The sequence below is a fragment of the Heterocephalus glaber genome, unplaced genomic scaffold, assembly GCF_053883595.1.
Source record: "Heterocephalus glaber isolate CG9 unplaced genomic scaffold, H.glaber_assembly_v1.0 deba00001744, whole genome shotgun sequence".
NCBI lineage: Eukaryota > Metazoa > Chordata > Mammalia > Rodentia > Bathyergidae > Heterocephalus > Heterocephalus glaber.
The window spans coordinates 6,408,390-6,434,943 of record NW_028258450.1 but is presented as its reverse complement, the minus strand read 5'-3'; the positions used below and the strand labels follow the sequence as shown (position 1 = coordinate 6,434,943).

At 51.8% G+C, this 26,554-nt stretch overlaps 3 protein-coding genes across 6 annotated transcripts; all 3 read left to right on the top strand.

The window, feature by feature from the left end:
* Nucleotides 1–713: 713 nt before the first annotated feature.
* On the top strand, nt 714–2,255 carry LOC101715440 (kallikrein-8; the record flags this gene model as incomplete). Its single annotated transcript, XM_087200596.1, is given in 4 exon segments — nt 714–875; nt 878–942; nt 2,046–2,099; nt 2,101–2,255. Coding segments are annotated over 4 exon segments (383 nt in total), but the record flags the coding sequence as incomplete, so codon positions are not given.
* Nucleotides 2,256–6,935: 4,680 nt separating this feature from the next.
* Nucleotides 6,936–13,042, top strand: Klk7 (kallikrein related peptidase 7). Its single transcript, XM_021245874.2, has 7 exons — nt 6,936–6,990; nt 8,373–8,666; nt 8,966–9,160; nt 9,468–9,627; nt 9,716–9,963; nt 10,159–10,295; nt 12,043–13,042. Exons 1-7 carry the CDS (start codon nt 6,936–6,938, stop codon nt 12,196–12,198), a joined length of 1,245 nt encoding a protein of 414 aa, XP_021101533.2. The 3' UTR covers nt 12,199–13,042.
* A 5,915-nt stretch (nt 13,043–18,957) lies between these two features.
* Nucleotides 18,958–26,393, top strand: LOC101716716 (kallikrein-6). Of its 4 annotated transcripts, none has more exons than XM_087200738.1 (7): nt 18,964–19,234; nt 19,708–19,856; nt 20,051–20,098; nt 20,232–20,388; nt 23,004–23,248; nt 24,334–24,470; nt 25,763–26,393. In XM_087200738.1, the coding sequence occupies exons 1-7, from the start codon at nt 19,200–19,202 to the stop codon at nt 25,919–25,921; spliced, it is 930 nt and encodes a 309-aa protein (XP_087056864.1). In that variant the 5' UTR covers nt 18,964–19,199; the 3' UTR covers nt 25,922–26,393. The 4 variants fall into 4 exon arrangements, with proteins under 4 accessions (XP_004866838.2, XP_087056864.1, XP_004866837.2 ...); XM_004866780.3 differs by having other exon boundaries at nt 19,011–19,234; nt 19,823–19,856; XM_087200737.1 differs by having other exon boundaries at nt 19,011–19,234; nt 19,415–19,856.
* The last annotated feature ends 161 nt before the right edge of the window (nt 26,394–26,554 follow it).

Genomic DNA, 26,554 nt, shown 5'->3' with positions numbered 1-26,554 from the left:
CCTCCCTGGAGCCCCTCCTCATCTCCAGCCCCGATGTCCTCCTCTGCGAATTGGGAATCACTACTCAATAGATTTTTGTGCTCCAACTGACATGTATTTTCTTCACTGTGAGCTCCTAGTGCTTGGAATGGTGCCTGTATACAGTAGGTGCTCATAAGTATTTTTTAGATGGAGAATGAATGAATGATGCATCCCTCCTTCAAAGAGCTGGTGGGAAGTTCCCATGAGATTGTAAGCATGCAGCCTCTGCCGTGGAGAGGCTTTTCCCCCTCAAGCCTGTTCCACCAAGATTGATAAGGGGATTCATTCCACTTTCAATAATTAAGTCAATACTTATTCACTGAGCACCTAGCCTGCCCCAGGCACTGTTACAGGCACTGAGGACACAAGTGTGAGCAATGTGGGGTCATGTGCAAGGTGGGAAAAATAGACAATAAACAAACACACGTAAAACAAAATATTAGGTAGAGTTAAGTGCTGCTGTAAGCTATTGGGAGGGCATGGAAAAGAGTGGCAGATGGGTAGTGTTTTAACTAGAGTGGTCACTTCTGGAGGCTTCTCAGAGGTGGCATTTGGAAGAAGGACCTGGAAAATGAGAACATGGTGGTCTGAGGGCAGGGAGGCAGAGGGTCAGAGGTGACACAAGGGCCACCCCAAGTCTCTCCCCAGGGCCACAGCTCTGCTTGGTGTGGGGAGAAGCGATGCTCCCTGAGAACTCCCCTCCGAGCTTCAGGTGGGCAGAGGGAGGGGAGAGCCACACCAAGATGGGCAGAAAGGGCCGCTCTCTTTTACAACCTCTTCCTCCTCAGAGAACTTTCCTGACACCCTCAACTGCGCAGAGGTGGAGATCTTCTCCCTGAGGAAGTGTGAGGAGGCCTACCAGGGCAGGTCACAGACGGCATGGTCTGTGCGGGCAACAGCAATGGGGCCGACACCTGCCAGGTGAGTAACCTGAAGTCCCCCTCCCTCTTCCTCCAGCTCCACTCCGTAGAGGCTCAACTGTTGTGGGGAGTGGTAAGGAAGGTGACCCCAAAGAGTTAGTAGCCAGAGGTTGTTCCTTTCCCCACGGAGTGGAGTGGGATCCGGTTCAGGAGAAGCCATGCTGGCCCTGAAGGTCACACAGCACAGGGACCAGGAGCATTGGTCGTCACTGTCCTTTCCTTGGAGAGCCCTGGCCTGAAGGATGAGAGGCAGATGGCCACGAAGGAGAGTCTGAGGCTGGAGGCCAGGCAAGCTCCCTGCTCCGCTTCCCAGCTCTCCTGCCTGGAATTTGTGCCCACGCCACCACCAGCCAGGAAGTCAGCCACCTGTGTGAGCCCCGACTGGGATCCCGAGGACGGCTCCCATCCCCTGAGATGGGTTCCTTGGACAGTAGTGCTGCGTTATCAACTGTCCCCTCAGTAAACCCCCCTTCCCTTAGGACCTGCCATAGGTACAATATTCTCTTCCTGTTGGGTAACTCCAGTCTGGTGTCCCCTGGCTTTGTCCTCTTCGTTAAAGCTCCACCCTGTCATTAATGATTGGTCCCTAGAGACAATGCCTACTTCCTCACTGGCCAAGAATGGATTAATTTCCATCACTGATACTGCATCGAAAGCAGAACTCTCTCCATTCTTCCATAAAGGCAATTGGCTCTTCACAGAGATTCCCTCCATTGTCCCCTTGAGATCTGGGGTTTGTGTGCATCTGTGTGTCCGCAAGAACTCTGGTCCTTTCTCTCTGTTTGGTTGGAATCTCTGGAGGAAACATCTCAGTCCCCTCCACATTATCCCCCCAGTCTGCTCTCTGTATTGCACTCTCTAGACTTCCTTCACACACTTCCCTCATTGGTCTGATTTTGGCCATCACCCTTAGAGACCCCATCAACATCCTGTACATCAGAGGCCCCACCTTCTCACTTCTAACTGGCCTCAGGGAACAATGCTTTCTCTTCATTGGCTGTAGGGGACCAATCACATTATAGAACCAGTATTAAATGCTAGGAGCAACAGGAAGATGTTTTGTGGGCATTTCAAAGACATTTGCTCTCTACTGATCCCCTCCAGGGCGATTCCGGAGGCCCACTGGTATGTGACGGCGTTCTCCAGGGCATCACATCTCTGGGGCTCAGACCCCTGCGGGAGGCCCAAGAAACCCGGTGTCTATACCAGCATCTGCCACTACCGCAAATGGATCAAGAAGACCATGGGCAACAGGGGCTGATCCTAGAAAAAGCCTTGGATCCCTTTCAATAAACACACCCCTGCTGCTTCCTCGCCTGTCTGTGTTTTGGCTCTGTGGGGAAGGGTGAATTGGAAGAGGGTATGACTTGCTATCTGGCTTGGTGGCAGATCTGAGAGACCAGGACCCCATGGCTTCTTTGGCGAGGGCCAATACCCAAATAACTCCCCTGACTCTTTTTTGTTTAGAAAGACTTGAATGAGTGGGAGAATTATTTCAGGAGAGAAAGGATTTTCAAATATCCAGGAGGCCAGTCTGTGAAATGTAGTCTTGAAAAGGTTTTGTTTAGTTTTTCTGAGCAGCCTAAGTTTTGTAAGATTTTTTGGGGTTCCTCGCCTGCTTTTCTTCTGATTGTGGGATATGCATAGAAGAGTACAGGAAATATTCACACATCAACACCAAGTAGGTAAAAAAATAATACTTTGGGCCAGGTATTTACCTCAGTGGTTCCACTGCCTGCCTCACAAGCGCAAGGTCCCAAGTTCAATCCCCGGTACAAAAAAATTAATTAATTAATTAATAATAATAATACTTTGACATTCTTCAAAAGTCTAGAAATCATTTTCACAATTTTTTTTTTTGTACTGGGGATTGAACTCGGGTCCTTGCGCTTGTGAGGCAGGCAGCAGAACCCCAGAGCTAAATCCCTGGCTCCCACTGTATATTCTTATAAAGGACTAATCTAAGCCCAGCCTGGACAATTTAGTGAGAATTTGTCTCAAAATAAAAAGGGCTGGGGATGTAACTCAGTGGTAGAGCACCCTTGGGTTTAATCCTCAATATTGCAGAAGAGAGAGACAGAGAAAGAATATGAATGGCCCAGCTCACCTTTCCTCATTCAGCCACATCATAGGTCACTGAATGGCCAATTGTTTGATTGTGTTCTGGTCAGGTGACCAATCTGAGCCAATTGGTGGTCATTTGAATTCATGTGATATGAAACATGGCTGCCTAGGGTTGTTAGAAGGCTACTCTCCACAAGGGATGTGGGTGTGTGAGATGTCTTATTCACATGAATATCCAGCTCTGTCCAACTGCTCCTTAGATCAGTCACTGTTGCTAGGGAAAAAGCATGGCTCTTGTTGCCCTGACCTAGGACATTTGTCCATCCTAGTGGGTGGGCGGGATTGGACGACTATAATGGACAGTTTCACCACAACTACAGGAAATGAGAAAGCATCACCCCAAAAGAAGTGGAGTGTTGTTCTTGAAGGAAGGGGGAAGGGAATCCAGAAAGTCAAAAACAATGGACCATCAGAACCCAGAGGCTGAGTTGGGAGGTGCCAGAGTCATTGTGTCCCGGATCCCTTAGGGCAGGGCACAGCTGGCAGCATGGTCAGATGCCAGTTCTCATGTGTGGTCATGAGCTGAAGGGTGAGTCATCAGACAAAGGTTCAGGACATGGATCTGAGGGTGAGGGAGGTATGAAGCCTGGTGTCTAGGTGGGACTTAGTAACAGGTATTAGTGTTAACCCCGGAGGACACAGGGCAGAAATTTAGGCTCTCACCAACGTGGGGGGTAAGCATCATTAGTAGGCCCAGAGAATGCATCATTAATAGTCTGTTTTGAGACAAACGAGACTCAAGGCATGTGAGGGTGGAACAGGGGAATTTCCTCCTGAGTGTGTGTATGCAGTGATAATACTATGGGCTTTTGGGTTCCTCGCATTCAAGTTCTGACCCTTCTTTCTCCTTAGCTATGCAGTTTTGCTCCAGTGATCTAATCTCTCTTAAACTTCTGTTTCCTCGTCTATAAAATGAGGGCAACAATCCTTACTTGGGCCGATGTGAGGAAGAACAGAGACGAGCTCTGAGAAGCTCCTCTCGCACCACTGTGCCAGTAGACAAGACAAGGAAACTGCTTCGTTCCCTGGATGGTGGGATAAAGGAGCTGGTGTTAATTCAGCGCCTGCTATGTGCCCACCAATCTCCGTCCACGATTGATACAACCCTCCCCGCTGCCTCAAGAATCAGGCTTTGCACTCTTGCACTTTAGAGAAGGGCTATACAGACTCAGAAAAATGAAGTCACAAGGTGAGCAGCTACGACACAAACCTGGGTTGGACTGACTCGTGAGGACACTTGCTTTCTACCTCACCCCAAGACAGAAGGGCTCAGAGATCAAAGCAGGGCTAAGTATAAACATGGTGCATCTGTAGGTGCCAGAGGTGGGCAAACTAGTATTTATTTAGGTTGCTCCTATGTTTCCCAGTCTGAGATGGATGGTAAGAAGGCAAAAAAAAGTGCCCAAGTGACCACCTTGGCTCACGAGGACTGGGATTTAGCAACAGAGCCAGATTAATACTTAGGACTACGACTCAGAGTGACAGACATGCAACGCACATCTGGTGACTTGAGAGTGATAGCAGAGCTCCGGAGTGCCACAGCTCCTTTCCCTTTTTAACAGAATGCTGAGGACAGTGAGGACCGAGATTGAGAGAAACGGGAGATGATGATTCAGGCAGAAGATAACAAACTGGCTGTCTTGTGAAAATTACTCCCTTTGGAACCAGAAAGGAAAATTACTGGCTTCTAGGTCATGGAGCTGTCAGATTACATAACCTGGGGGCTGTCTCTGTTTCTTGGGAGCCCGAATCAGGCAGGGTGACACCCCTCAAAGCCAGGGTACCACTGTGGAACTGGCGAGGCCAGGGGTCTGAGTTTTGGGATCTGATTTTGGACCTGATGAGGGTCAATTGCATCAGGTTTAGTGATTATTTTAAACAGCATGGCATCCACATTAGAGTGGTGTTAGTTGGGAGGATTTGTTTTATAGTTTGTATGGAAGGAAAGGTCAAAATTGTGTTTGAAGTTGGGGAGATGAAGATGGAGTGCAGGAAAGTTGGCAGTGGAAATGAAATTGGGATTTTAGTAGACACTGGCTTGGAAATGAGAACAGGGATAGAGTTGGGATACATTACAGTTGGGGTTGGATGACCACGTGGGCTTTCTGCAGTATGACAGGAATGGAGACTGAAATCTGAGTTAGCTCTGAGGTTCTTTAGGGACTAAGGCTGTGGTGGGGATCAAGCTGAGTTTGACTTATGGTGAGGGATTTAGGCTCAGTTCAAGAGTTAGATTTGAAGTTAGTCGAAGATGGATCCTAGACTGCATTAATAATTGGAGTCAGAAGCTCACATTTAGGTTCTGGGTTTAGGTGTAAGTTGGAGTTGGTCAAGGTTGAAGCAGGATTTGGGTAACCTTAGGTACCCAACATTAGGTACAAGTTGAAGCTTGGGCTTCAGCCTCGGGCCATGTCAAGACTGGTGTTGGTGGGCAGTAGAGTTATGTGTGAGGTCAGGGTCTCATGAGGTCTTTCTCCCCTTCTTGGAAGCAGCCAACCACACCTGACCATGTCTCATCCATTAATGGCACCACCACCACCTGGCAAGAACCTAAAGCCTTAACATCCATCTCTCCACTTCTCCATCCATTCCACTAGCACAGCCGGTTGATTCTCTCTCCTAAGTCCAACCAGAATCTGTCTACTTGATGTCATCTCCACCTCCCAGGGCCCTTATGCAAGCCACCATCATCTCTCATCTAGACATCAACGACTTCTTCATGATCTGCCAACATCTTCCCTTCTCTCTAAATCCATCTTTATACAGCATCCAGAGTGCTGTTTTGAAAATGCAAATCTTGTTACATTATTTCCCTGGAGTCCAAGTCACTCCTCTTTGTCCACAAGGTGCAGTCAGACTCACCAAGCCATGAAAGGCACTTTGTGGTCTGGTTCTGGGCTGCATCTGCATGGATCCAGCTCAGGCCTTGTGCATGCTGTTTCCTATACACAGCATGTTCCCACTCCTCCTAAGTTTCTCCAGTTAATGCTTATTACACTTGTACCTTTAAGTTCATTGTCACTTCCTGGGTCGAAACTTACCAGAAATGCTTCAGAACACCCTACACCTTCCCTTCAAAGCATGTTTTATAGCTGTAATTTTACAGCTGTTTATTAAGACTATTGGATTACTATTCTTTTACACAAGATTGTCAGCTCTCTGGGAAAAGGGACACTCCCTGGGTTTATGCAGCATTGTGTCCTCAGCATCTCATCCAGCTGTCATACAGCCAGTGTTCCATATAAACTCAGTAAATGTATGTATGTAAAGAACTAGGTCTGCTCCAGGTACGGCTTGAAGGCCAGAGAGAGAGAGCCAGCACTAGAGGGAGATTGGCCATGTTGACTGTTGTGGCTTCAAGATAAAAACTCAAGGTAGGATTGGATTTGAATTCATGGTTCCCAGTTATATTGGGGATCTTAGTTGGGATTTGGGTCAACACTGAGGTGTTAGTAAAGATAAATTTGGCTGTAAGGACCAAACAACCATATCCCAGATAAGAAGCCTGATAGAGCCACAAGATGAGAGGATTCCACTCTTGGATAATTCACCAGCACAACAACCTCATCAAAGATCCACACAATCATCACTCTGCCCATCTGCAGTGTTTTGGCTTGATCCACCATCCATTTACCCTCATGGTCCCAGGAGGGCTGCCACAGTACCAGAATTTGCATACAGAAGGGATACCATCTAGCAGAAGAAATGAGAACCCTTCCAGTGACTCAAAATAAGGAAATTATTCTCAGAAGTGCCCATAGTCTTTCCTTCACTCCTTATTGGCCAGAAAGGCATCACATGTCCACCTCTGAACCAATCAGTGTCAAGCACAGTGTGGCTCCTGCACTTGGCTCACCCAGGCTTAGGGTCATGATGAGGATAAAGGATTATCAAGCAGAATCAGATCGAAAAGAGGTGCAAAGGAGTGAGTGCTTGGGTAGGCAGCAGTGATATCTATCGTGGGTCAGACTGAGAGTGAAAGATGGAATTGGGCTTGGGATCTGGACTGAGAACAGGTTTGAACTGGGATTGAGGACTGAATCCCATTTTGGGGTCTGATGTAGAAACTGACGTCAACTCCAATTTTAGGAGTTCGTGTTGAAGCAATAATCACAACATGGTTGTGAACTCATCTCCCCCAAGTTCCACCTGGGCCCCTCGCTCACTCCCGGCAAGCTTAGGTTCAAGTGCCACCTTCATAAGGAGCCTCTGGGCCTTCTTTCCTGATAGGGTCACCCCAGGGGTCCTCCAGGGCAGGGATCCAGTATCTCCTCAACCCTCTGCCCTGCTTTTATTTCCTTCCATAGCACTTAGTACCACGTAGCGAATTCTACCTTCTACATGCTAAGTTTTGCACAAGTGATCTCTGGCCCAGGAGCGCAGGCAGATCTAACAACAGCAGGAATCTCGGGCTGTATCCAGAATGGATCCTGGGCCACAGTACACATTCAATGGATGCCTCTGGGATGGATACGATGAGCAGAGACGAATGGACGTCTCATCCCTGTTACAACCAAAACTCCCCGAATGGACTTCAATTTGAGGCAGATCACACAATATCAAGACTATAGTACGGAATATTTCATGACATTCAAACAAGGGGAAATTATCACATGGACCGACAGGGGAAAGTGCTCCAGATATTTCACAAGGACAAAAAATTTGAAAGCCAGGCATGGTGGTATATATCTGTAATCCCCAACACTCCGGGAGCCTGGGGAGGGAGGATCACAGATTTGAGCCCAGCCTGGGCAATTTAGTGACTTAGCGAGAACTTATCTCAAAATTTAAAAAGAAAGAAAGAAAGAAAGAAAGAAAGAAAGAAAGAAAGAAAGAAAGAAAGAAAGCAAGCAAGCACTGGGAATGTAGCTCTGCATAAAACCCTGGATTTGAAGCCCAGTACTAAAAGAAAAAAAAATCATATTACATAATAATATTTAGTGCAGTTATCAGTACATAATATAGAGATGAGCCTGTGGATGGTATCATCAGACACACACGAGAACACAGATGGATAACAGTAAGCACGCAGCAGGTGGAGTTCAGGAAAGCACTCTTTGTTCATTTCACTCCTCTTTATTACAGCTGGAAATGGGTTCAGGCTCAAAGGCAGGGGGATGCAGCCTGTATAAGCCCCACAGGCTGGTCAGAATTAGGGTGTAGGGTCCAGAGCACCCCCAGGGCAGAAGAACGGCCCAGGGGAAGGGCCACAGCCGAGCCAGCCTTTGCTCCAGCCCTTTCTGAGTCCCTTTCCCACCCCTCCAAGCTGGCGCACCTGGTCCTCCCCCGTGCAACTGTGACCTCCAGAGCCAGAATGTGCGTGGGCACGGGCGAGTGAGCTGGGTGCCACCCGACTTGAAGACCTGGCTTCAAGAAGGGTGGAGAAAGAGTTGGGTGGTATCAATTGCTTTGGCCGCCTCAGGGGTTCAGATAACCAGAGCCAGCAGGAAGAGGTGTCCAAGTGCCAGCTCCGCCTGCACCCCAGGGCATCAAGGGAGGTGGGAGGAGGAGGCGGATGGTATAAGAGCACTGCCCTGCACAGGGCTGCACACTTGCCCAACCTAGACCTGAACGCAGATCCTACCAGAGGCTGCTGCGGAGGTAAGAACAGGATGTATGTAGCAGGGCAGGGGGGTACAGGAGGGGAGCCTGGGAAGGGTGGGGGTGCTGCTGCCTTTGCCTCCCAGTTAGACAGGGAGGTCACTCACTGGCACCTCTTAGAGGGGAAGAGAAAGGATTCAGACTTACAGCTCGAGAGGACCAGAGAGGGCTGGGAGCTAGGGGCTGAGGCTCTGCACTTCCTGTCTGAGGGAGGAGGCTGGGCCTGGATCCCAGGTCTGAGCGAGGAGGGCTCCAGACTGAACTTTCCATCCTGAGTTTTCTCCCTTCCCCTGCTGCAGTAGAAGTGGCTGGTCTTTGTCTGGCCGCCCCTGAGAGACTGCGAAGCACCATGGTGGGATCCCATTTCCTGCCCCTGCTGTTTCTGCTGCTGGGCTCAGCCCTGGTAACTGCCGAATGGGATAGTGCAGACTCTCCTGGCATCCACACTGACAGTCACACTCACCAAGGAGCCCGTCAGCCTCACCAAGGAGACCGTGAGTCTGAACCATTCCTCCTGGACAGCTTCCTTCCAGGAAAGGTCTGGCTGGGCAGCTCTGTGCTCCTTTCTACTTCTCTCTGCCTCCTTCTCTGCCCGTGCCAAGCCCGGCCTCTGCCCGAGATGTCTCTCCACCAGTCCCTGAGCCTGTGCCCGGTGGGTGCCCCTCAGAGCCTTGCTCCCTTGGCCCCTCCCATGCCCACGTCTCACCCTCTCTGCCCTCCTCTCCATCGTGGCCCTGCATATCTGCCTGTCTCTGCCTCCCTGATGCTGGCTACCTACATGAGTCTCTGTGTCCCACACAGGTGAGGGTGATGGGAACGGGGACAGGATTATTGAGGGCTACAAGTGCGAAAAAGGCTCACACCCTTGGCAAGTGGCCCTGCTCAAAGGCAGCCAGCTGCACTGCGGCGGCGTGCTGGTTGACAGGCGCTGGGTGCTCACGGCTGCCCACTGCAAGATGGGGTAGGTGCTGCCCAGAGCAGGCCGGGGGAGGGGGCAGCGTCCTTCCGGCACTCACAGTCCCTCTCTGAGCATCACCGCCTTCTCCCAGCCAGTACACTGTGCAGGTGGGGAGCAATGAGCTCGGAGACAGAAGAGCTCAGAGGATTAAGGCCACAAAATCATTCCGCCACCCGAGGTACTCCACGCAGACCCACGAGAATGACATCATGCTGGTGTGGCTCAATAAGCCAGCCAGGATGTCGTCCACTGTGAAGGCCGCCAACCTGCCCACCCGCTGCGAGCCTGCTGGGACCTCGTGTTCTGTCTCTGGCTGGGGCACTACAACCAGCCCTCAAGGTGACACTACCTCAGCGACCCGGGGTCCGGGCCCAGCCTCCTCCCTCAGACCCTGGGTCCGGGCCTGGCCCCTGGTCCTTCAGTCCCAGTTGTCCAGGCCCGAAGCCCCTTGGCACTTGGGCCTCCCTCTCCCTGTGGGTTCCATCAGATGAGTCGCAGGCATCTGAGCGACAGCCCTCCTTCCCTTTCCTCCAGTGACCTTCCCAGCCCAGCTCATGTGCACAAATGTGAACCTCATCCCCCACAATGAGTGCAAGAAGGTGTACAAGGACCTGCTGGGACAATCCATGCTGTGCGCTGGCATCAAGGACTCCAAGACCAACACCTGCAACGTGAGCGTCTCCTCCCGCCTTGGCTGTCTCTGCTCTCAGCACTGGCCACCGAGCCTGACTGGCAGGCCTGGCCCTGCCGTCCTCTCCTGACCCTGCCTCCTCTGGCCCTCTCCCTCATGCCCTGCAGGGCAGGCACATGAGCATCAGGGGCTGCTGAGACTCTGGGCATGGGCAGAGTTTCATGCAGCTGAGAGAGGAGGGCTGGGCCTAGGGAGTGAGGCCCTGCCTCAGACCCAGACCTTTGCAGGACACCAAAACCCCAGTGACTGAGATAAATTACATTCTGGGCCTTCTTTCTTTTTTCTGGGACTGGGGATGGAACCCCCAGGGCTCTTGTTTGTTTTTCGGTTTTGGTACCGGGGATCGAACTCAGGTCCTTATGCTTGCACAGTAGGCGGCGAAGCCACTGAGCTAAATCCACGCCCCAAACCCAGGGCTCTTGCGCTGAGCTATATCCCAGTCCTTTTTTGTTTTATACTTCGAATCAGGGTCTCATTAAGTTGCTGAGTTGTCTAGGCTGGCCCCACACTCGGAATCTTATTAGCTCAGCCTCTCGCAGTGTGGGATTTCCGGCATTCCCTGCCTCATCGGGTTTCGGAGCAACATGATTTAAGAAATTGATGCAAAAAGTCTACCATGAGCCAAAGGTCACAATTTAAGGAGTAGCCCAGTCTTACTGAATTTTCCTTTTGCCTCTGGGGCCAGTATGGCTCAGCACAGCTCAATTCTGATGCTATTTTCATTTAAAATTTGCATGCTATGTCCATCCTGCTGAGGTTTTTCATTTTGTGCCTTGGCTTACGTTTGATTTTTGTTTTGTTTTGTTGTCTTTTGTATTTTGAGACAGACCTTGCTTTGCAGTTCAGGCTGGTCTTGAACTCACAGTGATCGGTTTGCCTCAGCCTCCCAAGTGCTGGGATTTCAGGCGTGCACCACCACATCCAGCTATGTTTCACTTTTAAATTACTGCATTTAAGTATTATTTATTGTGATAACTGAGGTTTTTCTGCCTGATGTGAATGCCCTGGTCCTGGTCCTGGTGATAGGATTGTCTCTTCTCCTCTCTTTTGTCCCCAGTTCTCCATCTGTAGTCACCCCTCTGTTTCTGAAGTTTCGCCACACCTCCTCTCATGCCTACTTTCATCTCATTCTTTCCCTTTGTTGTCTCTGTGCATCGATGTCCCCCCACCATGTCCCTACCCTCTGAGGGGAGGTGGGTGGTGTCCATTAGGGATGAAGGGATGGGGAGAGAGGCCTAACCCGAGAAACCTTCGGGGGACACTTAATGAACGTGGAGTGGTGGCTAGGAGTCTGTGGGTCAGAAGCTCCAGTGCTCAATTTAATGCACTCCTGAAGTTCTTAGTGGTTTTTGGACAAGGAGTCATGTATTTTTTGCAAGGAGCTCTGTAAATGGTGTCATAGCTCCTACCCTTGGTTTTGAAGATTACCCTGCCCTCCCTTAGAGACCTATATTGAAAATGAATGAGCGAATCCCTGGAAGCCCCGCCTTTTCCCTGTGATCGTTTCCATTGGCCAGGACACAACCAATGTCTTCAAAGAACCTGGTTTGTCCATTCCAAGATAATACTAATTCATGCTTTCTCATTGGTTCCTACAGGCAATGAGTCTCTTCTCATTAGCCAGAGTGGCCTGGTAGGACAAACACTGAACTGGGAAATGCATAAAACTGAGTTGAGACCAGAGGGTTTGATCAGAAGCTAAAACTGATCTACTGTGTTCCCTCTAGGGTGACTCAGGGGGACCACTGATGTGCAGAGGTACTGTGCAAGGCGTCGTGTCCTGGGGAACTTTCCCTTGTGGCAAACCCAACGACCCAGGTGTCTACACCCAACTCTGCAAGTACACCAACTGGGTGAAAAACACCATGAGAAGGCATTCCTAATACGGCACCAGCAGTCAGATCACCACTCCGGGCAGGAAAGTCACAGAAATAAGGACATCATCGACCTCTAAATGCCTACTTGACTTTATCTTTCCTCAGAGATGTATTAAAACCTCAAAAACACAAGTCAAAATAGCAAGGACTGGCCAGGGATTTAGCTCAATGGTTTCACCGCCTGCTGTGCAAGCACAAGGACCCGAGTTCGATCCCTGGTACAAAAAAAAAAAAAAAAAAAAAAAACATAGCAAGGACCTAAAATCAAAACAAGTAAAGAAAAGGGACCTCAGTGCTGTGGAAAATTGGAGTGAGACCAGCACTCTCAAGACCTGGAGCTGAGGATTCATTCAGTCTCTATGCAAAAGGTTTGTTCTCATAAATAGAGGCCATCTTTCACTGACTTCAACCCAGAAATTCTAATTCTAGGAAGATAGGACTGAAAAACAAAAAAGGAGGGCTGGGGATTTAGCTCAGTGGTGCCAGCCGCCTGTCTCCCAAGTGCAAGGTCCTGAGTTTGATCCCCAGTACCAAAAAAAGAAAAGAAAAGAAAAAGGGTACAAAATGTGGAGCAAGAGTTGAATTCATTGCATTATTTATTGTGGCAAAAGAGGGAAGAAATATGGAACCTGTTCCAGAGCAAGTGGATTATTTAAACAATAGGTCAGTTTGTTCAAGGACACAAGGAAGCCATGGAGAATAACACTTAAGCAGAACTGTGAGTGCCATGCAAAAATATTCCTGCTATACAATGTGAAATGGAACAAGGAAGCCACAAAAGAAAAATGTATGTGATCCTAGCCATGTAAAATGACACACTCAGAATAAAATTGGAAAGAATACATCCCAACTGCATGTGGTGTTGACCTTAGATGTCTCCTCCTTCACATTTATGGTGCTGTAGATGCACACTTTCAGATCTTGAAAAGTAGAGGAGGGAACACTTGGCAGTCTAAGGTTGGAGGGAGGAGACACTTGAAGGATGGAGGTCAGAAAGAAACCGCATCCAGTTTTGAGCCTGGTGCTGCCTTGCTGTTCTGTGATGTGTCTGTCTGTTTCCTGGGTCTCACTTTTCCTCATCTGTGAAATGGGAGAAAGAAAAAGAAAGAGAAGGAGAGAGGAAGGGAAGGAGGAGAGGCTATGCCTGCCTCATTGTGGTGGCGGTGGTGTGTGAGTGTTTCTGAGCACCTCATGGCTGACAAACAGGAGGAACAAAGGAGGTTCAGTGAGGGATGGGAGTGGCAGGTAGACGGCACCAGGGTCCCGGAAGGACCAGAGTCCCAGGACCAGAGCAAGACGGTGGCTGGAAGGGGGGGAACAAGTTGGGAAGGGAGGAGGAGGAGTTTGTGTGACTCAGTGCTTGGCCACAGTCCCCAACACCAGAGATCTCTGGGCGGTCACACACAGACACTGTTGACACAGGGATGCGCTCCAGTGCAGGACCTGTCCTTCCTGCCTGTAATTTGTGCTCTTCTTTCTGGAATTCCCTTCCTGCTGTCATCCTCCAGGTGCTTCCTCTCAACTAATCTCCCCTGAATCTCTCCTGACCCACCCTCCACCCTTAACACTACAGAGTCTGCAGCTGCTGATGCTGGCACATGGGACACAAACATCAAAGAGCCCAGCCTCCTCCCTCAGACCTGGGGGTCCAGGCCCAGCCTCCTCCCTCAGACCTGAGCTCCAGGTCCACCCTCCTCCCTCAGACCCAGGGAGACCAGACCCATAGCACTTCCTTTTTCAGACATCAGAGTCCTGGCTCCAATTCCTTGTGTCTTTGGGCCTTTTTAAAAAATAAAGAATGTCATGGAATTTTGCCTTAGTCCCCACTAAGCTCTATCAACTTCTTTCTCTCCTGTCAGGACCCCAAATCAATATTGAATCTAAAACTGTAAAAAGTAACAGAACAGAACAGTCATGGTAATGCAGCCTGCAAGCTCCTGGTCCTCTTTTTCTGTACAACTTTGAGATGGATTGGCTTGCCATGACCTGAGATGTACTCATACTGAAACTTTTAACCTTCTGTTTCAGATTCAACTCTGGGTTGCAGCATTTACAAGCTATTCGCTTGTGTGTGTGTGTGTGTGTGTGTGCGTGCCTGTGCATGCACACGCATCCATTGTGGATGGTCCGGGGCCTCCTGCATGCTAAGCACATTCTGTACCCCTGAGTCACGCCCCAGCCCCCGCTGTCCTCTCTTGCTACATCATGTCCCCGTTCCTCTTCCTTTATCCCAGAAATGGAAGAAAAAACCACCCATTTCACAGGCTTATTATGAAGATTAATTAATATGCAGAAAGTGCTGCAACACTGACTCAGAATAAGCCTTCGGTGAATATTGGTTCTTATTGTTTATGACTTCTGGCATTTTTCTTGTTACATTTCTTGTTAAACAATGTCTATATTCAAACCCTTTGCACAGCAAGTCAGTTTGGAGGCGAATGCCCAGCGAGTGAGCATGTATAGCCTGTGGAGATGGTAAGACCATGGGAGTCTCTGTCCAGGGTCCCTGGCAGGTGGTGGAGTTGGGGCTTCACCCTCCCTCTTAGAAATTCCTGCACTCCCTGTGGTCTGTCATCCTCCTTTCCCCACGTGGCTCTCAAGGATTCCTCCCAGGTGCATCCACCTCATATTGTAGTGAGGTGGCCCCAGGGTGTCACCAAGAGATGAGCCATACCCCACACCATGTTGGAGGTCCACCGCCAACCCCTGTATTCCAAGTATCGCTATACAAGTATTGGGGCCAAGTATTGCAAGCACGAACATAGGCAAGACTTTACTTGGGGTGGGGGTCTTCAGCTGAGGGGAGTCAGCGGTTGATGGAGAGAGGGACCGAGCTGCCCTCCAAGGAGGGGGAGAAGCCAGCTTTAACTGATCAGTCAGTTTCCACCGACCCGGGACACAGTTCCAAAAGGTGTTTGTTGTGTAAGGTTTGGACCAGGGGGTGGTCACTGTCAACCTCTCCCAGAAGCAGTTGAATTTTCACGTAGCTGGCACCATCATCCCAGGCTAAGCATCCCAGCCTCTTGGATCTGGGCCCCAGGAGAGGGTCAAAGAACTTCAGGTGCTCAGACTGCTATGGCAGGTGAAGAAGCACAAGAGCGGGGGTAGGAAAGAGAAAAGACAGGGAGAAAAAGGAAACACATAACCAGCTCCAGTGGGTAATCAACACGACTGCATCACAGCTCTGAGTAGAATCTGAGCCGAAGGTTAAGGCAGCAAAGGGGACAAACACAATATGAAGACAGCGATGCCAGGCCTCCCATCTTGTTCTAGTTATCCACTGGGGATCTGCAGACCTATGTGAAGGGACAGGGGTCTCAGCCGAAGCAAGCGGCAGTAACCATGACCCACACGACAAAGGTGTCACTGACAGCGCATGAGTGAAGAACCGGTAGTGCATCACCCAGCTGTGCAGCCTCCAAACTGTGACCCTGGAGTCGACTAAGAGCAAGTGCAGCTAGAGGGTTTAGCCGGGCCTTTCTTGGTAACTATTTCTCATCTTATGCAGTATTTTGCTTTTGTGGTTTCACCAGTGTCTTTGATGAGTCTACTGAAAGAGCCCAAGGGCAGAGAAGCAACATGCCGTGCTATAAAGGGTGACAATTTATAAAATTTCCCAGGGGCTTATTTTATTGTCCCTGACTTTTGTCTCATCATGGTGGTCCCCGACTGTCTCGCCACTTGCCGGCTATTTGACGTTGAGCAATGAACCTCCCTCCTCTAAGCCTCAGTTGTCTTATCTGCGAAACAGGAGTGGGCGTAATGAAGTCATTTAGTCATTGGGTCAGCATTTCCTGAGGTTCTTCTGGGCCGGGTCCTCCACAGGTCCTCGGAACTCAGAGCTGAGTCAGCCCCAGTGCCTGCCCTCGAGAAGCTCCAGGTGCAATGAGGGAGGCTGCACGTGGACGTCCATCCAGATGGCCCTGGTCCAGAGTGACTACAGGGAGGCACCTGCATGTGACCGCATGACAGTGACTAACCAACCGCAGCAGGTGGGGGCTGGCAGTGATCGGGAAGACTTCCTGCAGGAGGCCTTGTGGAGGCAAAGACTGGAAGGACAGGGGGTTGCTGTCAGGAAAAGGTGGGGGAGAACATTCCACCCCAAAGAAATAGCATGAATGGAAGTCCCAAGGCCAGCGGTGTGGCTTTGTGCAGCAGTGCCCAGGGATGCTTAACAGGGCCCGGAGGCTGGAGGTGGGCGGCTGTGTGAAACGGCCTGCGATGGCTGCAGGTGTGTTCCTGCTGAGAAATGTTGTAAGCGGAAAAGACACCTCAGATTCCAGGCACTTAGAATGCCAAGGAATAAGGCAGACCATCCCTTTGCTATTTTTCTTATTATAATTCCGTGTTTAAACCCGTAATGGTTTGAATACATCGAGTTAAATGAAATATTAAAATGAACTCTTCCCCCTTTTTTGGTGGTACTGAAGCTTGAGCCTAGGCCCTTTGCAATGAGCCACATTCCTGGCCTTTTTATTTATTTATTTATTTATTTATTTATTATTTATTTATAGGGTCTCACTGAGTTACTAAGTTGCTCAGGCTGGACTTAAACTTGCAAACTTGCAATCCTCTTGCCTCAGTCCTCCAGAGAGCTGGGATTATTACAGACATGGGCCACCACGTTCAGTTTCTTCCTGTCTCTTTTTACCTTTTCTCTTTTTTTTTTTTTGGTACCGGGGATCGAACTCGGGGCCGTGTGCTTGTATGGCAGGAGCTGGAACCACTGAGCTAAATCTCCAGCCCTCACACTTCTTTTGTGAGATAAGAACATTTAACATCTTTTTACAACTTGTTTCCCCTTCTGTTGCTGGGGATGGCAGCCGGGGCTCTGTGCATCCTAGGCAGCAGCTCTGCCACTGAGCCACATCCCCAGCCTCTTTAAAAACAAAACGAAAACAGAAACTTGGGACTGCTAGAAACTGCAAGCATGAAAGGGCACTGGTCCCACCTGTCTCTCTGGTGCGGGGCTGCTCTGATGCCAGGCCAGGGCTGGGCCTCTGTGGGCAGGTCAGTGCCAGCCGGGCCGAGAGGAGCCCTCGGGTCCAGGGGCCATACCGATGATGAGGGACGCCCAGGTGATGGTCCACGGGAGAAGAGCAGGTCTGCACTGGGGCCAGGGCGTGGGGACAGAGAGGAGGGGACCTCACAGAGAGAAGAGGCCATGAGACAGGGTCGGGGGGCCAAGCAGGCCTGCGGGCCGCAACTCTGTCTGGGAAGCCGGTGGGCTGCAAAGAAGGTGTGTGTGCCATGGGGACCAATCAGGAAGGGCGCAGGGCTCGCTGGATACCAACTTGGCCTTCATCCTGCGGCTCACAGGGCTGAGCAAATTAAGGTGGCAATTAGATTTGATGCAAGGACAAAAAAGGTTACCGGAGGTGCCAAACCCACGCAGGTGCTGAGGCAGACATTATTCACAGCCATTGTCCTTGCTGCCCAGTGATTTCCCCAGAGCCCTATCTCTGCTCTTCCCCACTGACCCTAAGACACGCCCCCTCCACCTGGCCACACCTTCCCCCACATCCCTCACGACCACCGCCTGCTTCCCCCCCACCCCTCCTGCCGGTCTTTCTCACCTTCTCCTCTTGACCAACATTTCTCTCCACTCCTGGGGCTCAAGTTCAAAGGCGTCTTTGCAATTCCGCAAGCTCCCTTCTCGTCTCACTCTGTGTCCTGCTGCTCTCTCTCTCTCTCTCTGTTTCTCTCCCTGAGTGTCTGGACCTCAGCAGAGTGTCCTCAGATCCTCCTGCACCCCACCAGCTTCCCCATGGCTCCTGCACCATCCCGTCGGGCACCCCAGCAGCCCAGCTGCAGTCTGCAAACACATAACGCAGAGTGATCAAAATCTACAGTGAGTGAGGGGCCGGGGATTTAGATCAGTGGTTTCGTCACCTGCTGCACAAGCACAAGGACCCAAGTTTGATCCCCAGTACCAAAAAAAAAAAATCTACCATGAGTGTTTAAATAAAATGTACGTCAGTAAAAGACACATTCCCATTAGCTCCCCTCAAAATATTCATCCCCTTGCTCCCAACACACTTATCCCATCATTCTTGTCACTTTCTGGAGCAGTTCTGGAAGCCTTCTTTCCTGAGCATCTTTACCAGGCATGATCAAACATAAGGTGAACACCACTGCCCAGTGCCATTCAACGGAAATGCAGGCTTATGAAAACACGGCAGTGTGTCTTTATCTACTTTATCCTCTCATGGAAGAGGACTTCCAGAACTGCTTCGTGAGTGTGTTTGAACAACAGGAGGAGCACTGGAGGGAGATTCATGGCAGTGCATCTTCTACTGTAATAACTTTTTAAAATTTAAACATTTAGCTTATATTTCCATCATACCTGTTTCCCCAGGAAATCTATAGGAGACCCAGGGAATGATAATCAGAAAGAGCCAGACAGGGCCAGGGATTTAGCTCAGTGGAACCGCTGCCTGCCTCAAAAGCGCAAGGTCCCAAGTTCAATGCCTGGTACCAGGAAAAAAAAAAGAGCCAGAGAATGAAAGGGAAATAAGGAGTGTGACAGAGACAGAGACAGAGACAGAGGAGAAGAGGGGACAAGAGGAAAAGATGGAGAAAGAGGAAAAGGTAAAGAGAGAAACACAAGAGTTGGAGATGAAGAGACAGACATCCACCCTGGAGACGGCTCCTCTGTGGCCAGGCAGCCGGATCCGGGACCCAAGAGGTGGGCAGACTTGTAGGAGGGACCGTGACACTGGAGAGTCCTAGAATACAGGGCCGGGCCAGCTCAGTCCAGGGACCACAGCAGGCGGGCTCTCAGTCAGCCAGGGACAAAGGGAAACAGCCTCCTGCGTGGCCTGGAAAAGAGGTTGAGAAGTGGAACTGCTGGGAGCCTGGCACTGGGGTGGCAGCTGACAAAGCCCGATTGTCCCAGGGCCCTTTCCCCACAGCTCCCGGCCCCTCCCCAGCCTGGTGCAGAGGCGGGGGCCAGCTTGGTGACACACCCTTTCTCGTTGGCTCTTTGCACTTTCCCGGGGACACGAATGTCCGGAGCACCCACAGCGGGACTCACAGGCAGGTGAGTCACCCCAACCCCACTGAACCGAGGTGGCAGGTTCCAGTCCCAGGCGCTGCAGACCCAGGAGTGAGGGCTTACAAGTCCCTGAGCAATCACAGGCAGGGAAGCAGAAAAGTCAGCTTCTTTTTCAAAAGCCTAGAACTCCAAAACTAAGGAGAACAAGCTCCTATCTTCTCTCAGACCCAGGGATCCAGGCCCAGCCTCCTGCCTCAGACCGGGGGATCCAGGCCCAGGCATCAGGAATCTGCTCCCTTGCTGCAGCAGGGTCAGGGGTCACTGGGGCAGAAGGAATGTGAGTGGGTGGCCTGGGTTAGGAGGAAAAGGGAGGGGCCAGACTCCCGGCTCAGAGGCTTGGGGAGATGGGGGTTAAAAGGAAGTGCCAGGAGCACCGGAGCGCCCAAGCAAGAGCCAGCGTCCTGCAGGCTGTCCCTGCGGCCAGATGTCCTCCCTGTCTCTCTCCCTCTGACTGCCAGGCAGGCTTCCCGCTTGGCGTCTCTCCTCTCCCCCTGCTCTCCTGGTGGCTGCCTGCACTGCTCACTCTCTGCTCCCCACCTGCCTTCCTCGGGGCTCTCCCTCACCCCATCCAAGAATCCTGTGACCAGCAGGCAGCTGCCACCAGCAGGTGAGAGCACAAATGTCCAGAACCCACGGGGAGGGTGCCGGGTGTGCACCAAGCTCAGTGCAGAGCCAATCTCGCAGGCAGCGAGAGGTCAGGGCGGAGGCCAAGCTCAGGAGAGCAGAGTTGGGGGGGATGAGGAGGGGCGGCTTGGGTCTGGGAGGGAAGAGACCCTGACTGATGGGGCGCGTTCCCCGCAGGAATGGCCATGAAGATGCTGACCGTGGCCCTGGTTCTCCTGGCTGGAGGTGGGAATCGAGGAATTCCGGTGGGGGAGGTGGCCGTCTGGGAGGGGGACTGTGGGACCGGCGGCCGGGCTCCCCTCGCTGGGGCCCTGCCCGGTGCTCCGTCTTCTCCCGATTCAGACGCTTCTCCCGACAGCCTTCGCAGAGGAGCAGGAGAAACTGGTGCACGGAGGGCCCTGCCACAGGGACTCTCACCCCTACCAAGCTGCTCTCTACAACTCGGGCCACCTGCTCTGCGGCGGGGTCCTCATCGACCCGGAGTGGGTTCTCACGGCTGCCCACTGCAAAAAAGAGTGAGTGTCCGCGCCTCGGGCGGGGCAGACCCAGTGAGGCCCTGTGGCGTCCCGTCCCGCGGGCTTCCGGAAGAGGAGGGGCATTCTCGGAGGCGGAGGCGCGGATCCTTCCTTCTGGGCATGGCATTTGCATATAACCAGCATCCTCCCTCCCAAAGAGCTTCAACCTTCTCACCTGCTTAGAATACCCAAGACAATGTGAATGCTGTGTAGATGTTGTAGGGAGCGACAGGCAGAAGTCCGTACCTCCTGGGGAAACAGGCTTGTCCCAATAGCTTCAATGCATCGTTGATTGTACCCATGGACGCTGGACCCACTGGCTGAGCCACACAGGGTAGTGGAGAGGAAATAACACTGAACAGGCAAAAGGGTGGCTTTCACGATCCTGTCTGCTAATGGGGAAGTCAGTTATCCGTGCCCTAGGGCGGCTGTGAATCTGACACCTGCGGGAATCCTCACGCCCTGGAGTACAGTTCCGAGAGCATCTAGTCTGCCACGCGGAAGGAGGAAGGGGCGAGAGGCGAGGAAGGGAGGTCCCCGTCTAGGCTGTGAGGTGCTCTGAAGGCCACAGATGTCACCTTGGACCAGGTGGTGGCAGCGGGCATGGGAGGGGCTTGGAGACTGAGCCAGCAGAAGGTGGCACTGAGAGACAGGAGGGAACGGGGGACGCTCCCAGCCTCCAGGTGTCCACCCTGCACACACAGGTGCTGTCACATCTGTCTCTGAGCCGGGAGAGAAGGAAGCAGGCTGGGTGTGCAGAGGGGAGCGGGAGACAGTCGGCTACAGCAGAGGGCAGTTTCAGGTCCCCAGGGAACGTCCAAGCAGGGACTCCAGGGAGCCTGGAGCGCTGCGGGTCAAATTAAGGCCCCATCAACAAGCAGGTCTTACTTAGAGCTCCAGGACAGGATGAGTCATCGGAAAGGCAGGTGCAGACAGGAGAGAGGGCCAGGGCGCACTCCTAACAGGCTGCACAGCCGGCGCTAGGTGAGACAGTTTAGGCTCCTCCCACAGCTGTGCAGCCCGCGCTAGGTGAGACTGTCTAGGCTCCTTTCCGGGATCCCCATGATGAGTGATTCTTGGCACCGCTTTGCAGAGGAGGAAACTGAGGCTCACAGAGGTCTCCAGCGACAACTCAAGTATTTGGAAACCAATGGATGCCGCTCTTCACTGTGGGGATGGGCCTTGGGTGCAGTTATGGGCTCAGTGACCCCTAGGTGGTGTCCCTGACCCTCACCTTTGGGAGACCTGGGGCCACCCCACTCCCATGGTACCATCATTCAGTGCCCAGGGCCTGGGGGCCACACCAAGTCCCAGATTGCAGTTGGTGACAGTGCCTCACGGGGGGATGACAGAGATACAGCCCTGCCCTCAGGCAGGACCCAGGCAGCTCTTTGAGGAACAAACCTTCAAATCCCATATAATTACAACTTACCTTTAAATCTAAGAGAGGATAAAGAAAACAGGGACAGCGACTTTGGATGGAGGAAAGCAGGAGAGGAAAGCAGGAGAGACTGACTTCTCTAGGAGAAAGAGGGGCCAGGTGAAGGGGGGGAAGAGCACTCACAGCAGGGGAAGTACGAGAACAAAGCCCTCCCAGGGACAACGGTTTCCAGTCGCTAAGAAATGAGAGCAACCAGTTCCCCAGAAGGCTGGCAAGTGCATAGGTCCGAATCACACAGGGGCGCCAAAGCCTGACCATTGAGCAAGGGAGCGATGCTTTCATTTGCTTTGGAAATATTTACAAAATACCTATCAGCTGCTGGTTCAGACAGAGGGGATTCTGCATCTGGAAAGGACAGAAAATCCTCATCTCCACCTCCTCACATCACAGCCATCAGCCACTGTAGTAACTAAATTTAAATTAATGAAATGGAATAAAAAGAGAAACCCTGTGGCTGGCAGCCACCATGCTGGACAGTGCAGCCAGGGAACCTGCTGTCATGGTGGAAAGTCTCATTGGGCAGCAGGGCTCTGGGGGGAGGAGACACCAGAGAATAAATGAACATTTAGCAATAAATAGATAGCAGAGCCAAGGGTGATAATATGCTCTATGGTAGAAAAGAAAGCAGGGCAGGGGCAGGAATTGCCCGTTGGGGTAAGCATTTGCATTTTAGTTGGGTAGCCAGGAAAGGCCTTGCTGAGGAGATGACACTTGAAGAAGGTGAGGGTTGGGTGGTGCAGATGCCTGAGGAACAGCGTTGCAGCCAGAGGGAATAGCTGTGCAAAGGCCCTGTGGTGGGAAGGCCACTGTTGTGTTCAAGGGAAGGCAGAAAGCCGATGTGGCTGAAGTACAGAAGAGAGAGGGAGCAGGAGCAGCTGATGCTGAAGAGGTGGTAGGGATGCATGCAGGATCTCTTGTGCCATGGTGAGAACAGCTTTTACCCTGTGTGATATGGGAGTCATAGTGGGAATCAAATGGGTTTCCGGACATGATGTGAGGTGTGAATTAAGACATCCAAGCATAGCCTGAAGGTTGTCCTGGAAGGATGGCATTCCTGTCTGGGCTGGGGAGACCTGGGTGGAGAAGGCCCGATGACTCATGACTCCCCAGACCTCTCTGAAACCCCAGCCATAGCCCAGGGCTCCAGGTGAGACCCAGCCCATCTTCCTCCCAGGAAGCTTCATGTCTACCTAGGGAAGCACAACCTTCGACAGTCGAAGAATACAGAGGACATTTCTGTGATCAAGACTGTGGTCCACCCTGGCTACAATCCTGCCACCCATGACCAGGACATCATGTTGTTGCGTCTGTCCAAACCTGCCAAGCTCTCCGACTGGATCCAGCCACTGCCTCTGGAGAGGGACTGTGGGGCCAGATCACCCCGCTGCCACATCCTGGGCTGGGGCAAGACAGAACAAGGTCAGTAAGGGGAGGCGGATGGGGCGGGCTTGCCTCAAGGGGGCGAAGGGTCAAAGAGGAAGCTGGGACAGCAGGTAATAGGCATGGGAAGGTGGTAGGGGGTGAAGGCCGGGGGACAGTGTGCTGATGTGGAGGGCCAAGGAGAGAGGGGAGAAATTTAGAAGCTGCACCTCTGAGTAAAGAGCCAGAGGAGAGGAGACCAGCGGGGAAGAGTATGGTAAAGATGGGTCATTCAGCAAAGGGCCAGTGAAGAGGGGAGGTCGGTAGAGATATATTAGGAAGGACTGGATGCCAAGAAAAATTATGGAGGAATGGAAGTAATGGAGGAAGGGTGTTGAAATAATCGGGGACCCAAGTGAAGGGTGTGAATCCTGCAGAGTTAATGGGAAAGGAACCAACTGGGAAAGGGTCACTAGTTGAGAGGATCACTGCAGAAAGGATTTAACAGAGCCAGCAGATCTGTAGGAGCCACTGAAGGTGGGCCTGTGAGAGAAAGACCAATAAAAAAGGAGGCTCTCCTGCATGAAGAGCCAATAGGAAATGAGAGTCACTGGAGGAGGTGGGATCAGTTAAGAAAGGACCAATGAGGGAGGTGTACCATTAACGGAAGAGCCAATAGGAATGGAAAGCCAATGGAGAAGGGCAGGACTGACTAGGAAAGGACCAATAGTGAAGTGATAACTGATCAGAATAAACAAATGGACAAGAGGAGCTAGTGAAGGACAAACTAATGCCCAGGAGGGTAAATAGAGGGAAAAGTTCCTATAGGTCAACCAGAAGGACTTAAGAAGATGGGGTCCATGCTTAAGAGACAAGTAGAGGCAGGACCTAAGGGAAAGGGAAAACTATAGTAGGAAATAATTGGTGGAGAAGAGATGACCAATGAAGAAGTCAGGCTAATGGGAAGGAAGACTGCCGAGAAAGGGCCCAATCAGGAGGCAGTGACCCTGGAAACAAACGGGAAGAAAGGACCAGTGGAAAGCGGGGACTCATGGTGGGGCCAGGACTTGCAGGGGCTGGAGGGTGGCTGCTGTGCTGAGGGAAAGGTGGGCCGTGGAGTGAGCCCGGCCCATCTCTCCCGCCAGGTGTCTTTCCTGACACCATCCAGTGTGCCTATGTCCACATCGTGCCCCAGGAGAAGTGCGATCAGGCCTACCCCGGCCAGATCACCAGGAACATGGTGTGTGCTGGAGATCCGGAAGAAGGAAAGGATGCCTGCCAGGTGAGGCGGCCAGCACAGAGACGAGGAAACCGGGCAGGAGACAGGCAGAGAGACGCATACCGAATCAGAGGACAGGAGAGAGACTCGGTCCCCAACACAGAGACACGGGCAAGGGACAGACAAATAAAGAGACAGGGGGCAGAGGCAGGAAGCATAGGGACACTGAGAACCAGAGAGACACAGTAAAGAGGCGGAGGTGCAGGGGAGCTGCCCTTCCTCAGAGCCCCAACACCCTGGAGGAGGGGCACGTACTGGAGAGAGGGGCCCCATCCTGCTCCTCAGTGCCTCCAGCGGGAGCGTCCCTTGCTGCTGTCCATCCAGGCTCTCCTCTTTATGCCAACTTGACCAAAGCCTTGAGGGCACCCACAGGCAGCCCAGAAGTTCGAGAAGGAGACCAAGAAAGGGAGACAGTGATTCGGAAGGAAAGACAGGGCAAAGAAAGGGTGTTCTCAGGACGAGTGGGGAGGCTGTGTGCACCTCTCCCAGGTCTCTGTGTTCCCCTCCTCTTGCTTCCTGTCTTGTCTCGTGTGTGTGTGTGTGTGTGTGTGTGTGTGTGTGTGTGTGTGTGTTTCTCGGGATTGAACCCAGGACCTTGGCACTGAGTTACATCCCCAATAAATTTATTTATTTATTTATTTTTCTAAAATGTCTTTATTTTTAAAACCTATACAGTTTCGTTGGGCCAGGGATTTAGCTCAGTGGTTCTGCCACCTGCCTCGCAAGCACAAGGACCTGAGTTCGATCCCCGGTACCTCCCCCCCAAAAAAGGAAAAACCTATACAGTTTCAATTTGATAAAATTATTTATTTTTTTATTTTTGGTGCCAAGGATCAAACGCAGGACTTTAAGCTTGTGAGGCAGGTGGCGGCATCACTGAGCTAAATCCCTGGCCCCTTTATTTTTTTATTTGAGGCAGGGTCTTGCTAAGTTGCCCACATTGGCTTTGAGCTTGTGATCCTCCTGCTTCAGCCTCCCAGAATCTGGGACTATGGGTGTGTGGCACCATGTGTGGCTATGTTGTGTTATTTTGTGTCTCCCCTCACCCTCTGCATCCCACCACACTGCTCCATCTCCTTTCTTTCTTTCTCGCTGTGTTTTCTTTCTGAACATACCTTTCTGGACCTTGGTGTTCCTGCCTCTGTTTCTCCATGCCTTTGAGTCTCTTTATGCGGATCTGTTTGTTCATCTCTGTCCTCCAGTCTTTCCTTCCATGTCTGAGTTTCTCCAACTCTCCTCTGTGCATGGCTCTGTCTCTGGGTTTCCATGTCTGACCTTTTCCCTCTTTCCCACAGGGTGACTCCGGGGGCCCACTGGTCTGTGGAGGCCGCCTCCGGGGCCTGGTGTCCTGGGGTAACGTCCCCTGCGGATCCAAGGAGAAGCCAGGAGTCTACACTGACATCTGCAGATACGTCAGCTGGATCCAAAGAACCATGCGAGGCCACTGGCCCTGACACACACATCAGCTCTTGCTCTCTGACCCCTGGCTGGCTCCGGAGTCTCTCCCTAGGCCTCGCCTGCCCATCCGGCCTTTGATGCTTCGAAAGGGGAGTGACAGGCCAGAGAGCACCCATTCTCCCTGGCTGCTCCCCAGCCCCACCCTTGCCTCACTAGGGGTGGGGACAGGGAGGATCCGGGTGCTGCCTGCAACTCCAAGGGGCATAGGGAGAGCCCTCCTCCCGCCTGTCACTCCAAGGGTCTGTTTCCTTCCTGGAGATGCAATTCCAGCTCTGCTGCTTGCTGTCTGTGTCCCCTTGAGAAACGCTTCACTTTAGAGAGCGTTTCCTCACCTGTGAAACTAGGACAGTGAAACGTTCCTCACAAGACCTTGGCCATCAGGAGGATGAAAGGCTTCAAACACGTGCGACGCACAGAGCAGTGCCTGGCTCCCTCCATGTGCCCAATAAAAGGCGGATTTTATCCCAAGGCCTTTTTTTGCTTTTATTTCACTTGTGCCTCTTGGAAGCACAGATTCTTCCCAGTTCTCTTTTACAAGGAAACTTGATTTCCCCCCGCTCTGGGGAAGCCCCTCCACTTGTCCACCTTGGGCCGGGCCTCGGGGATAGCTCGTTCCTGAACCCACTTTG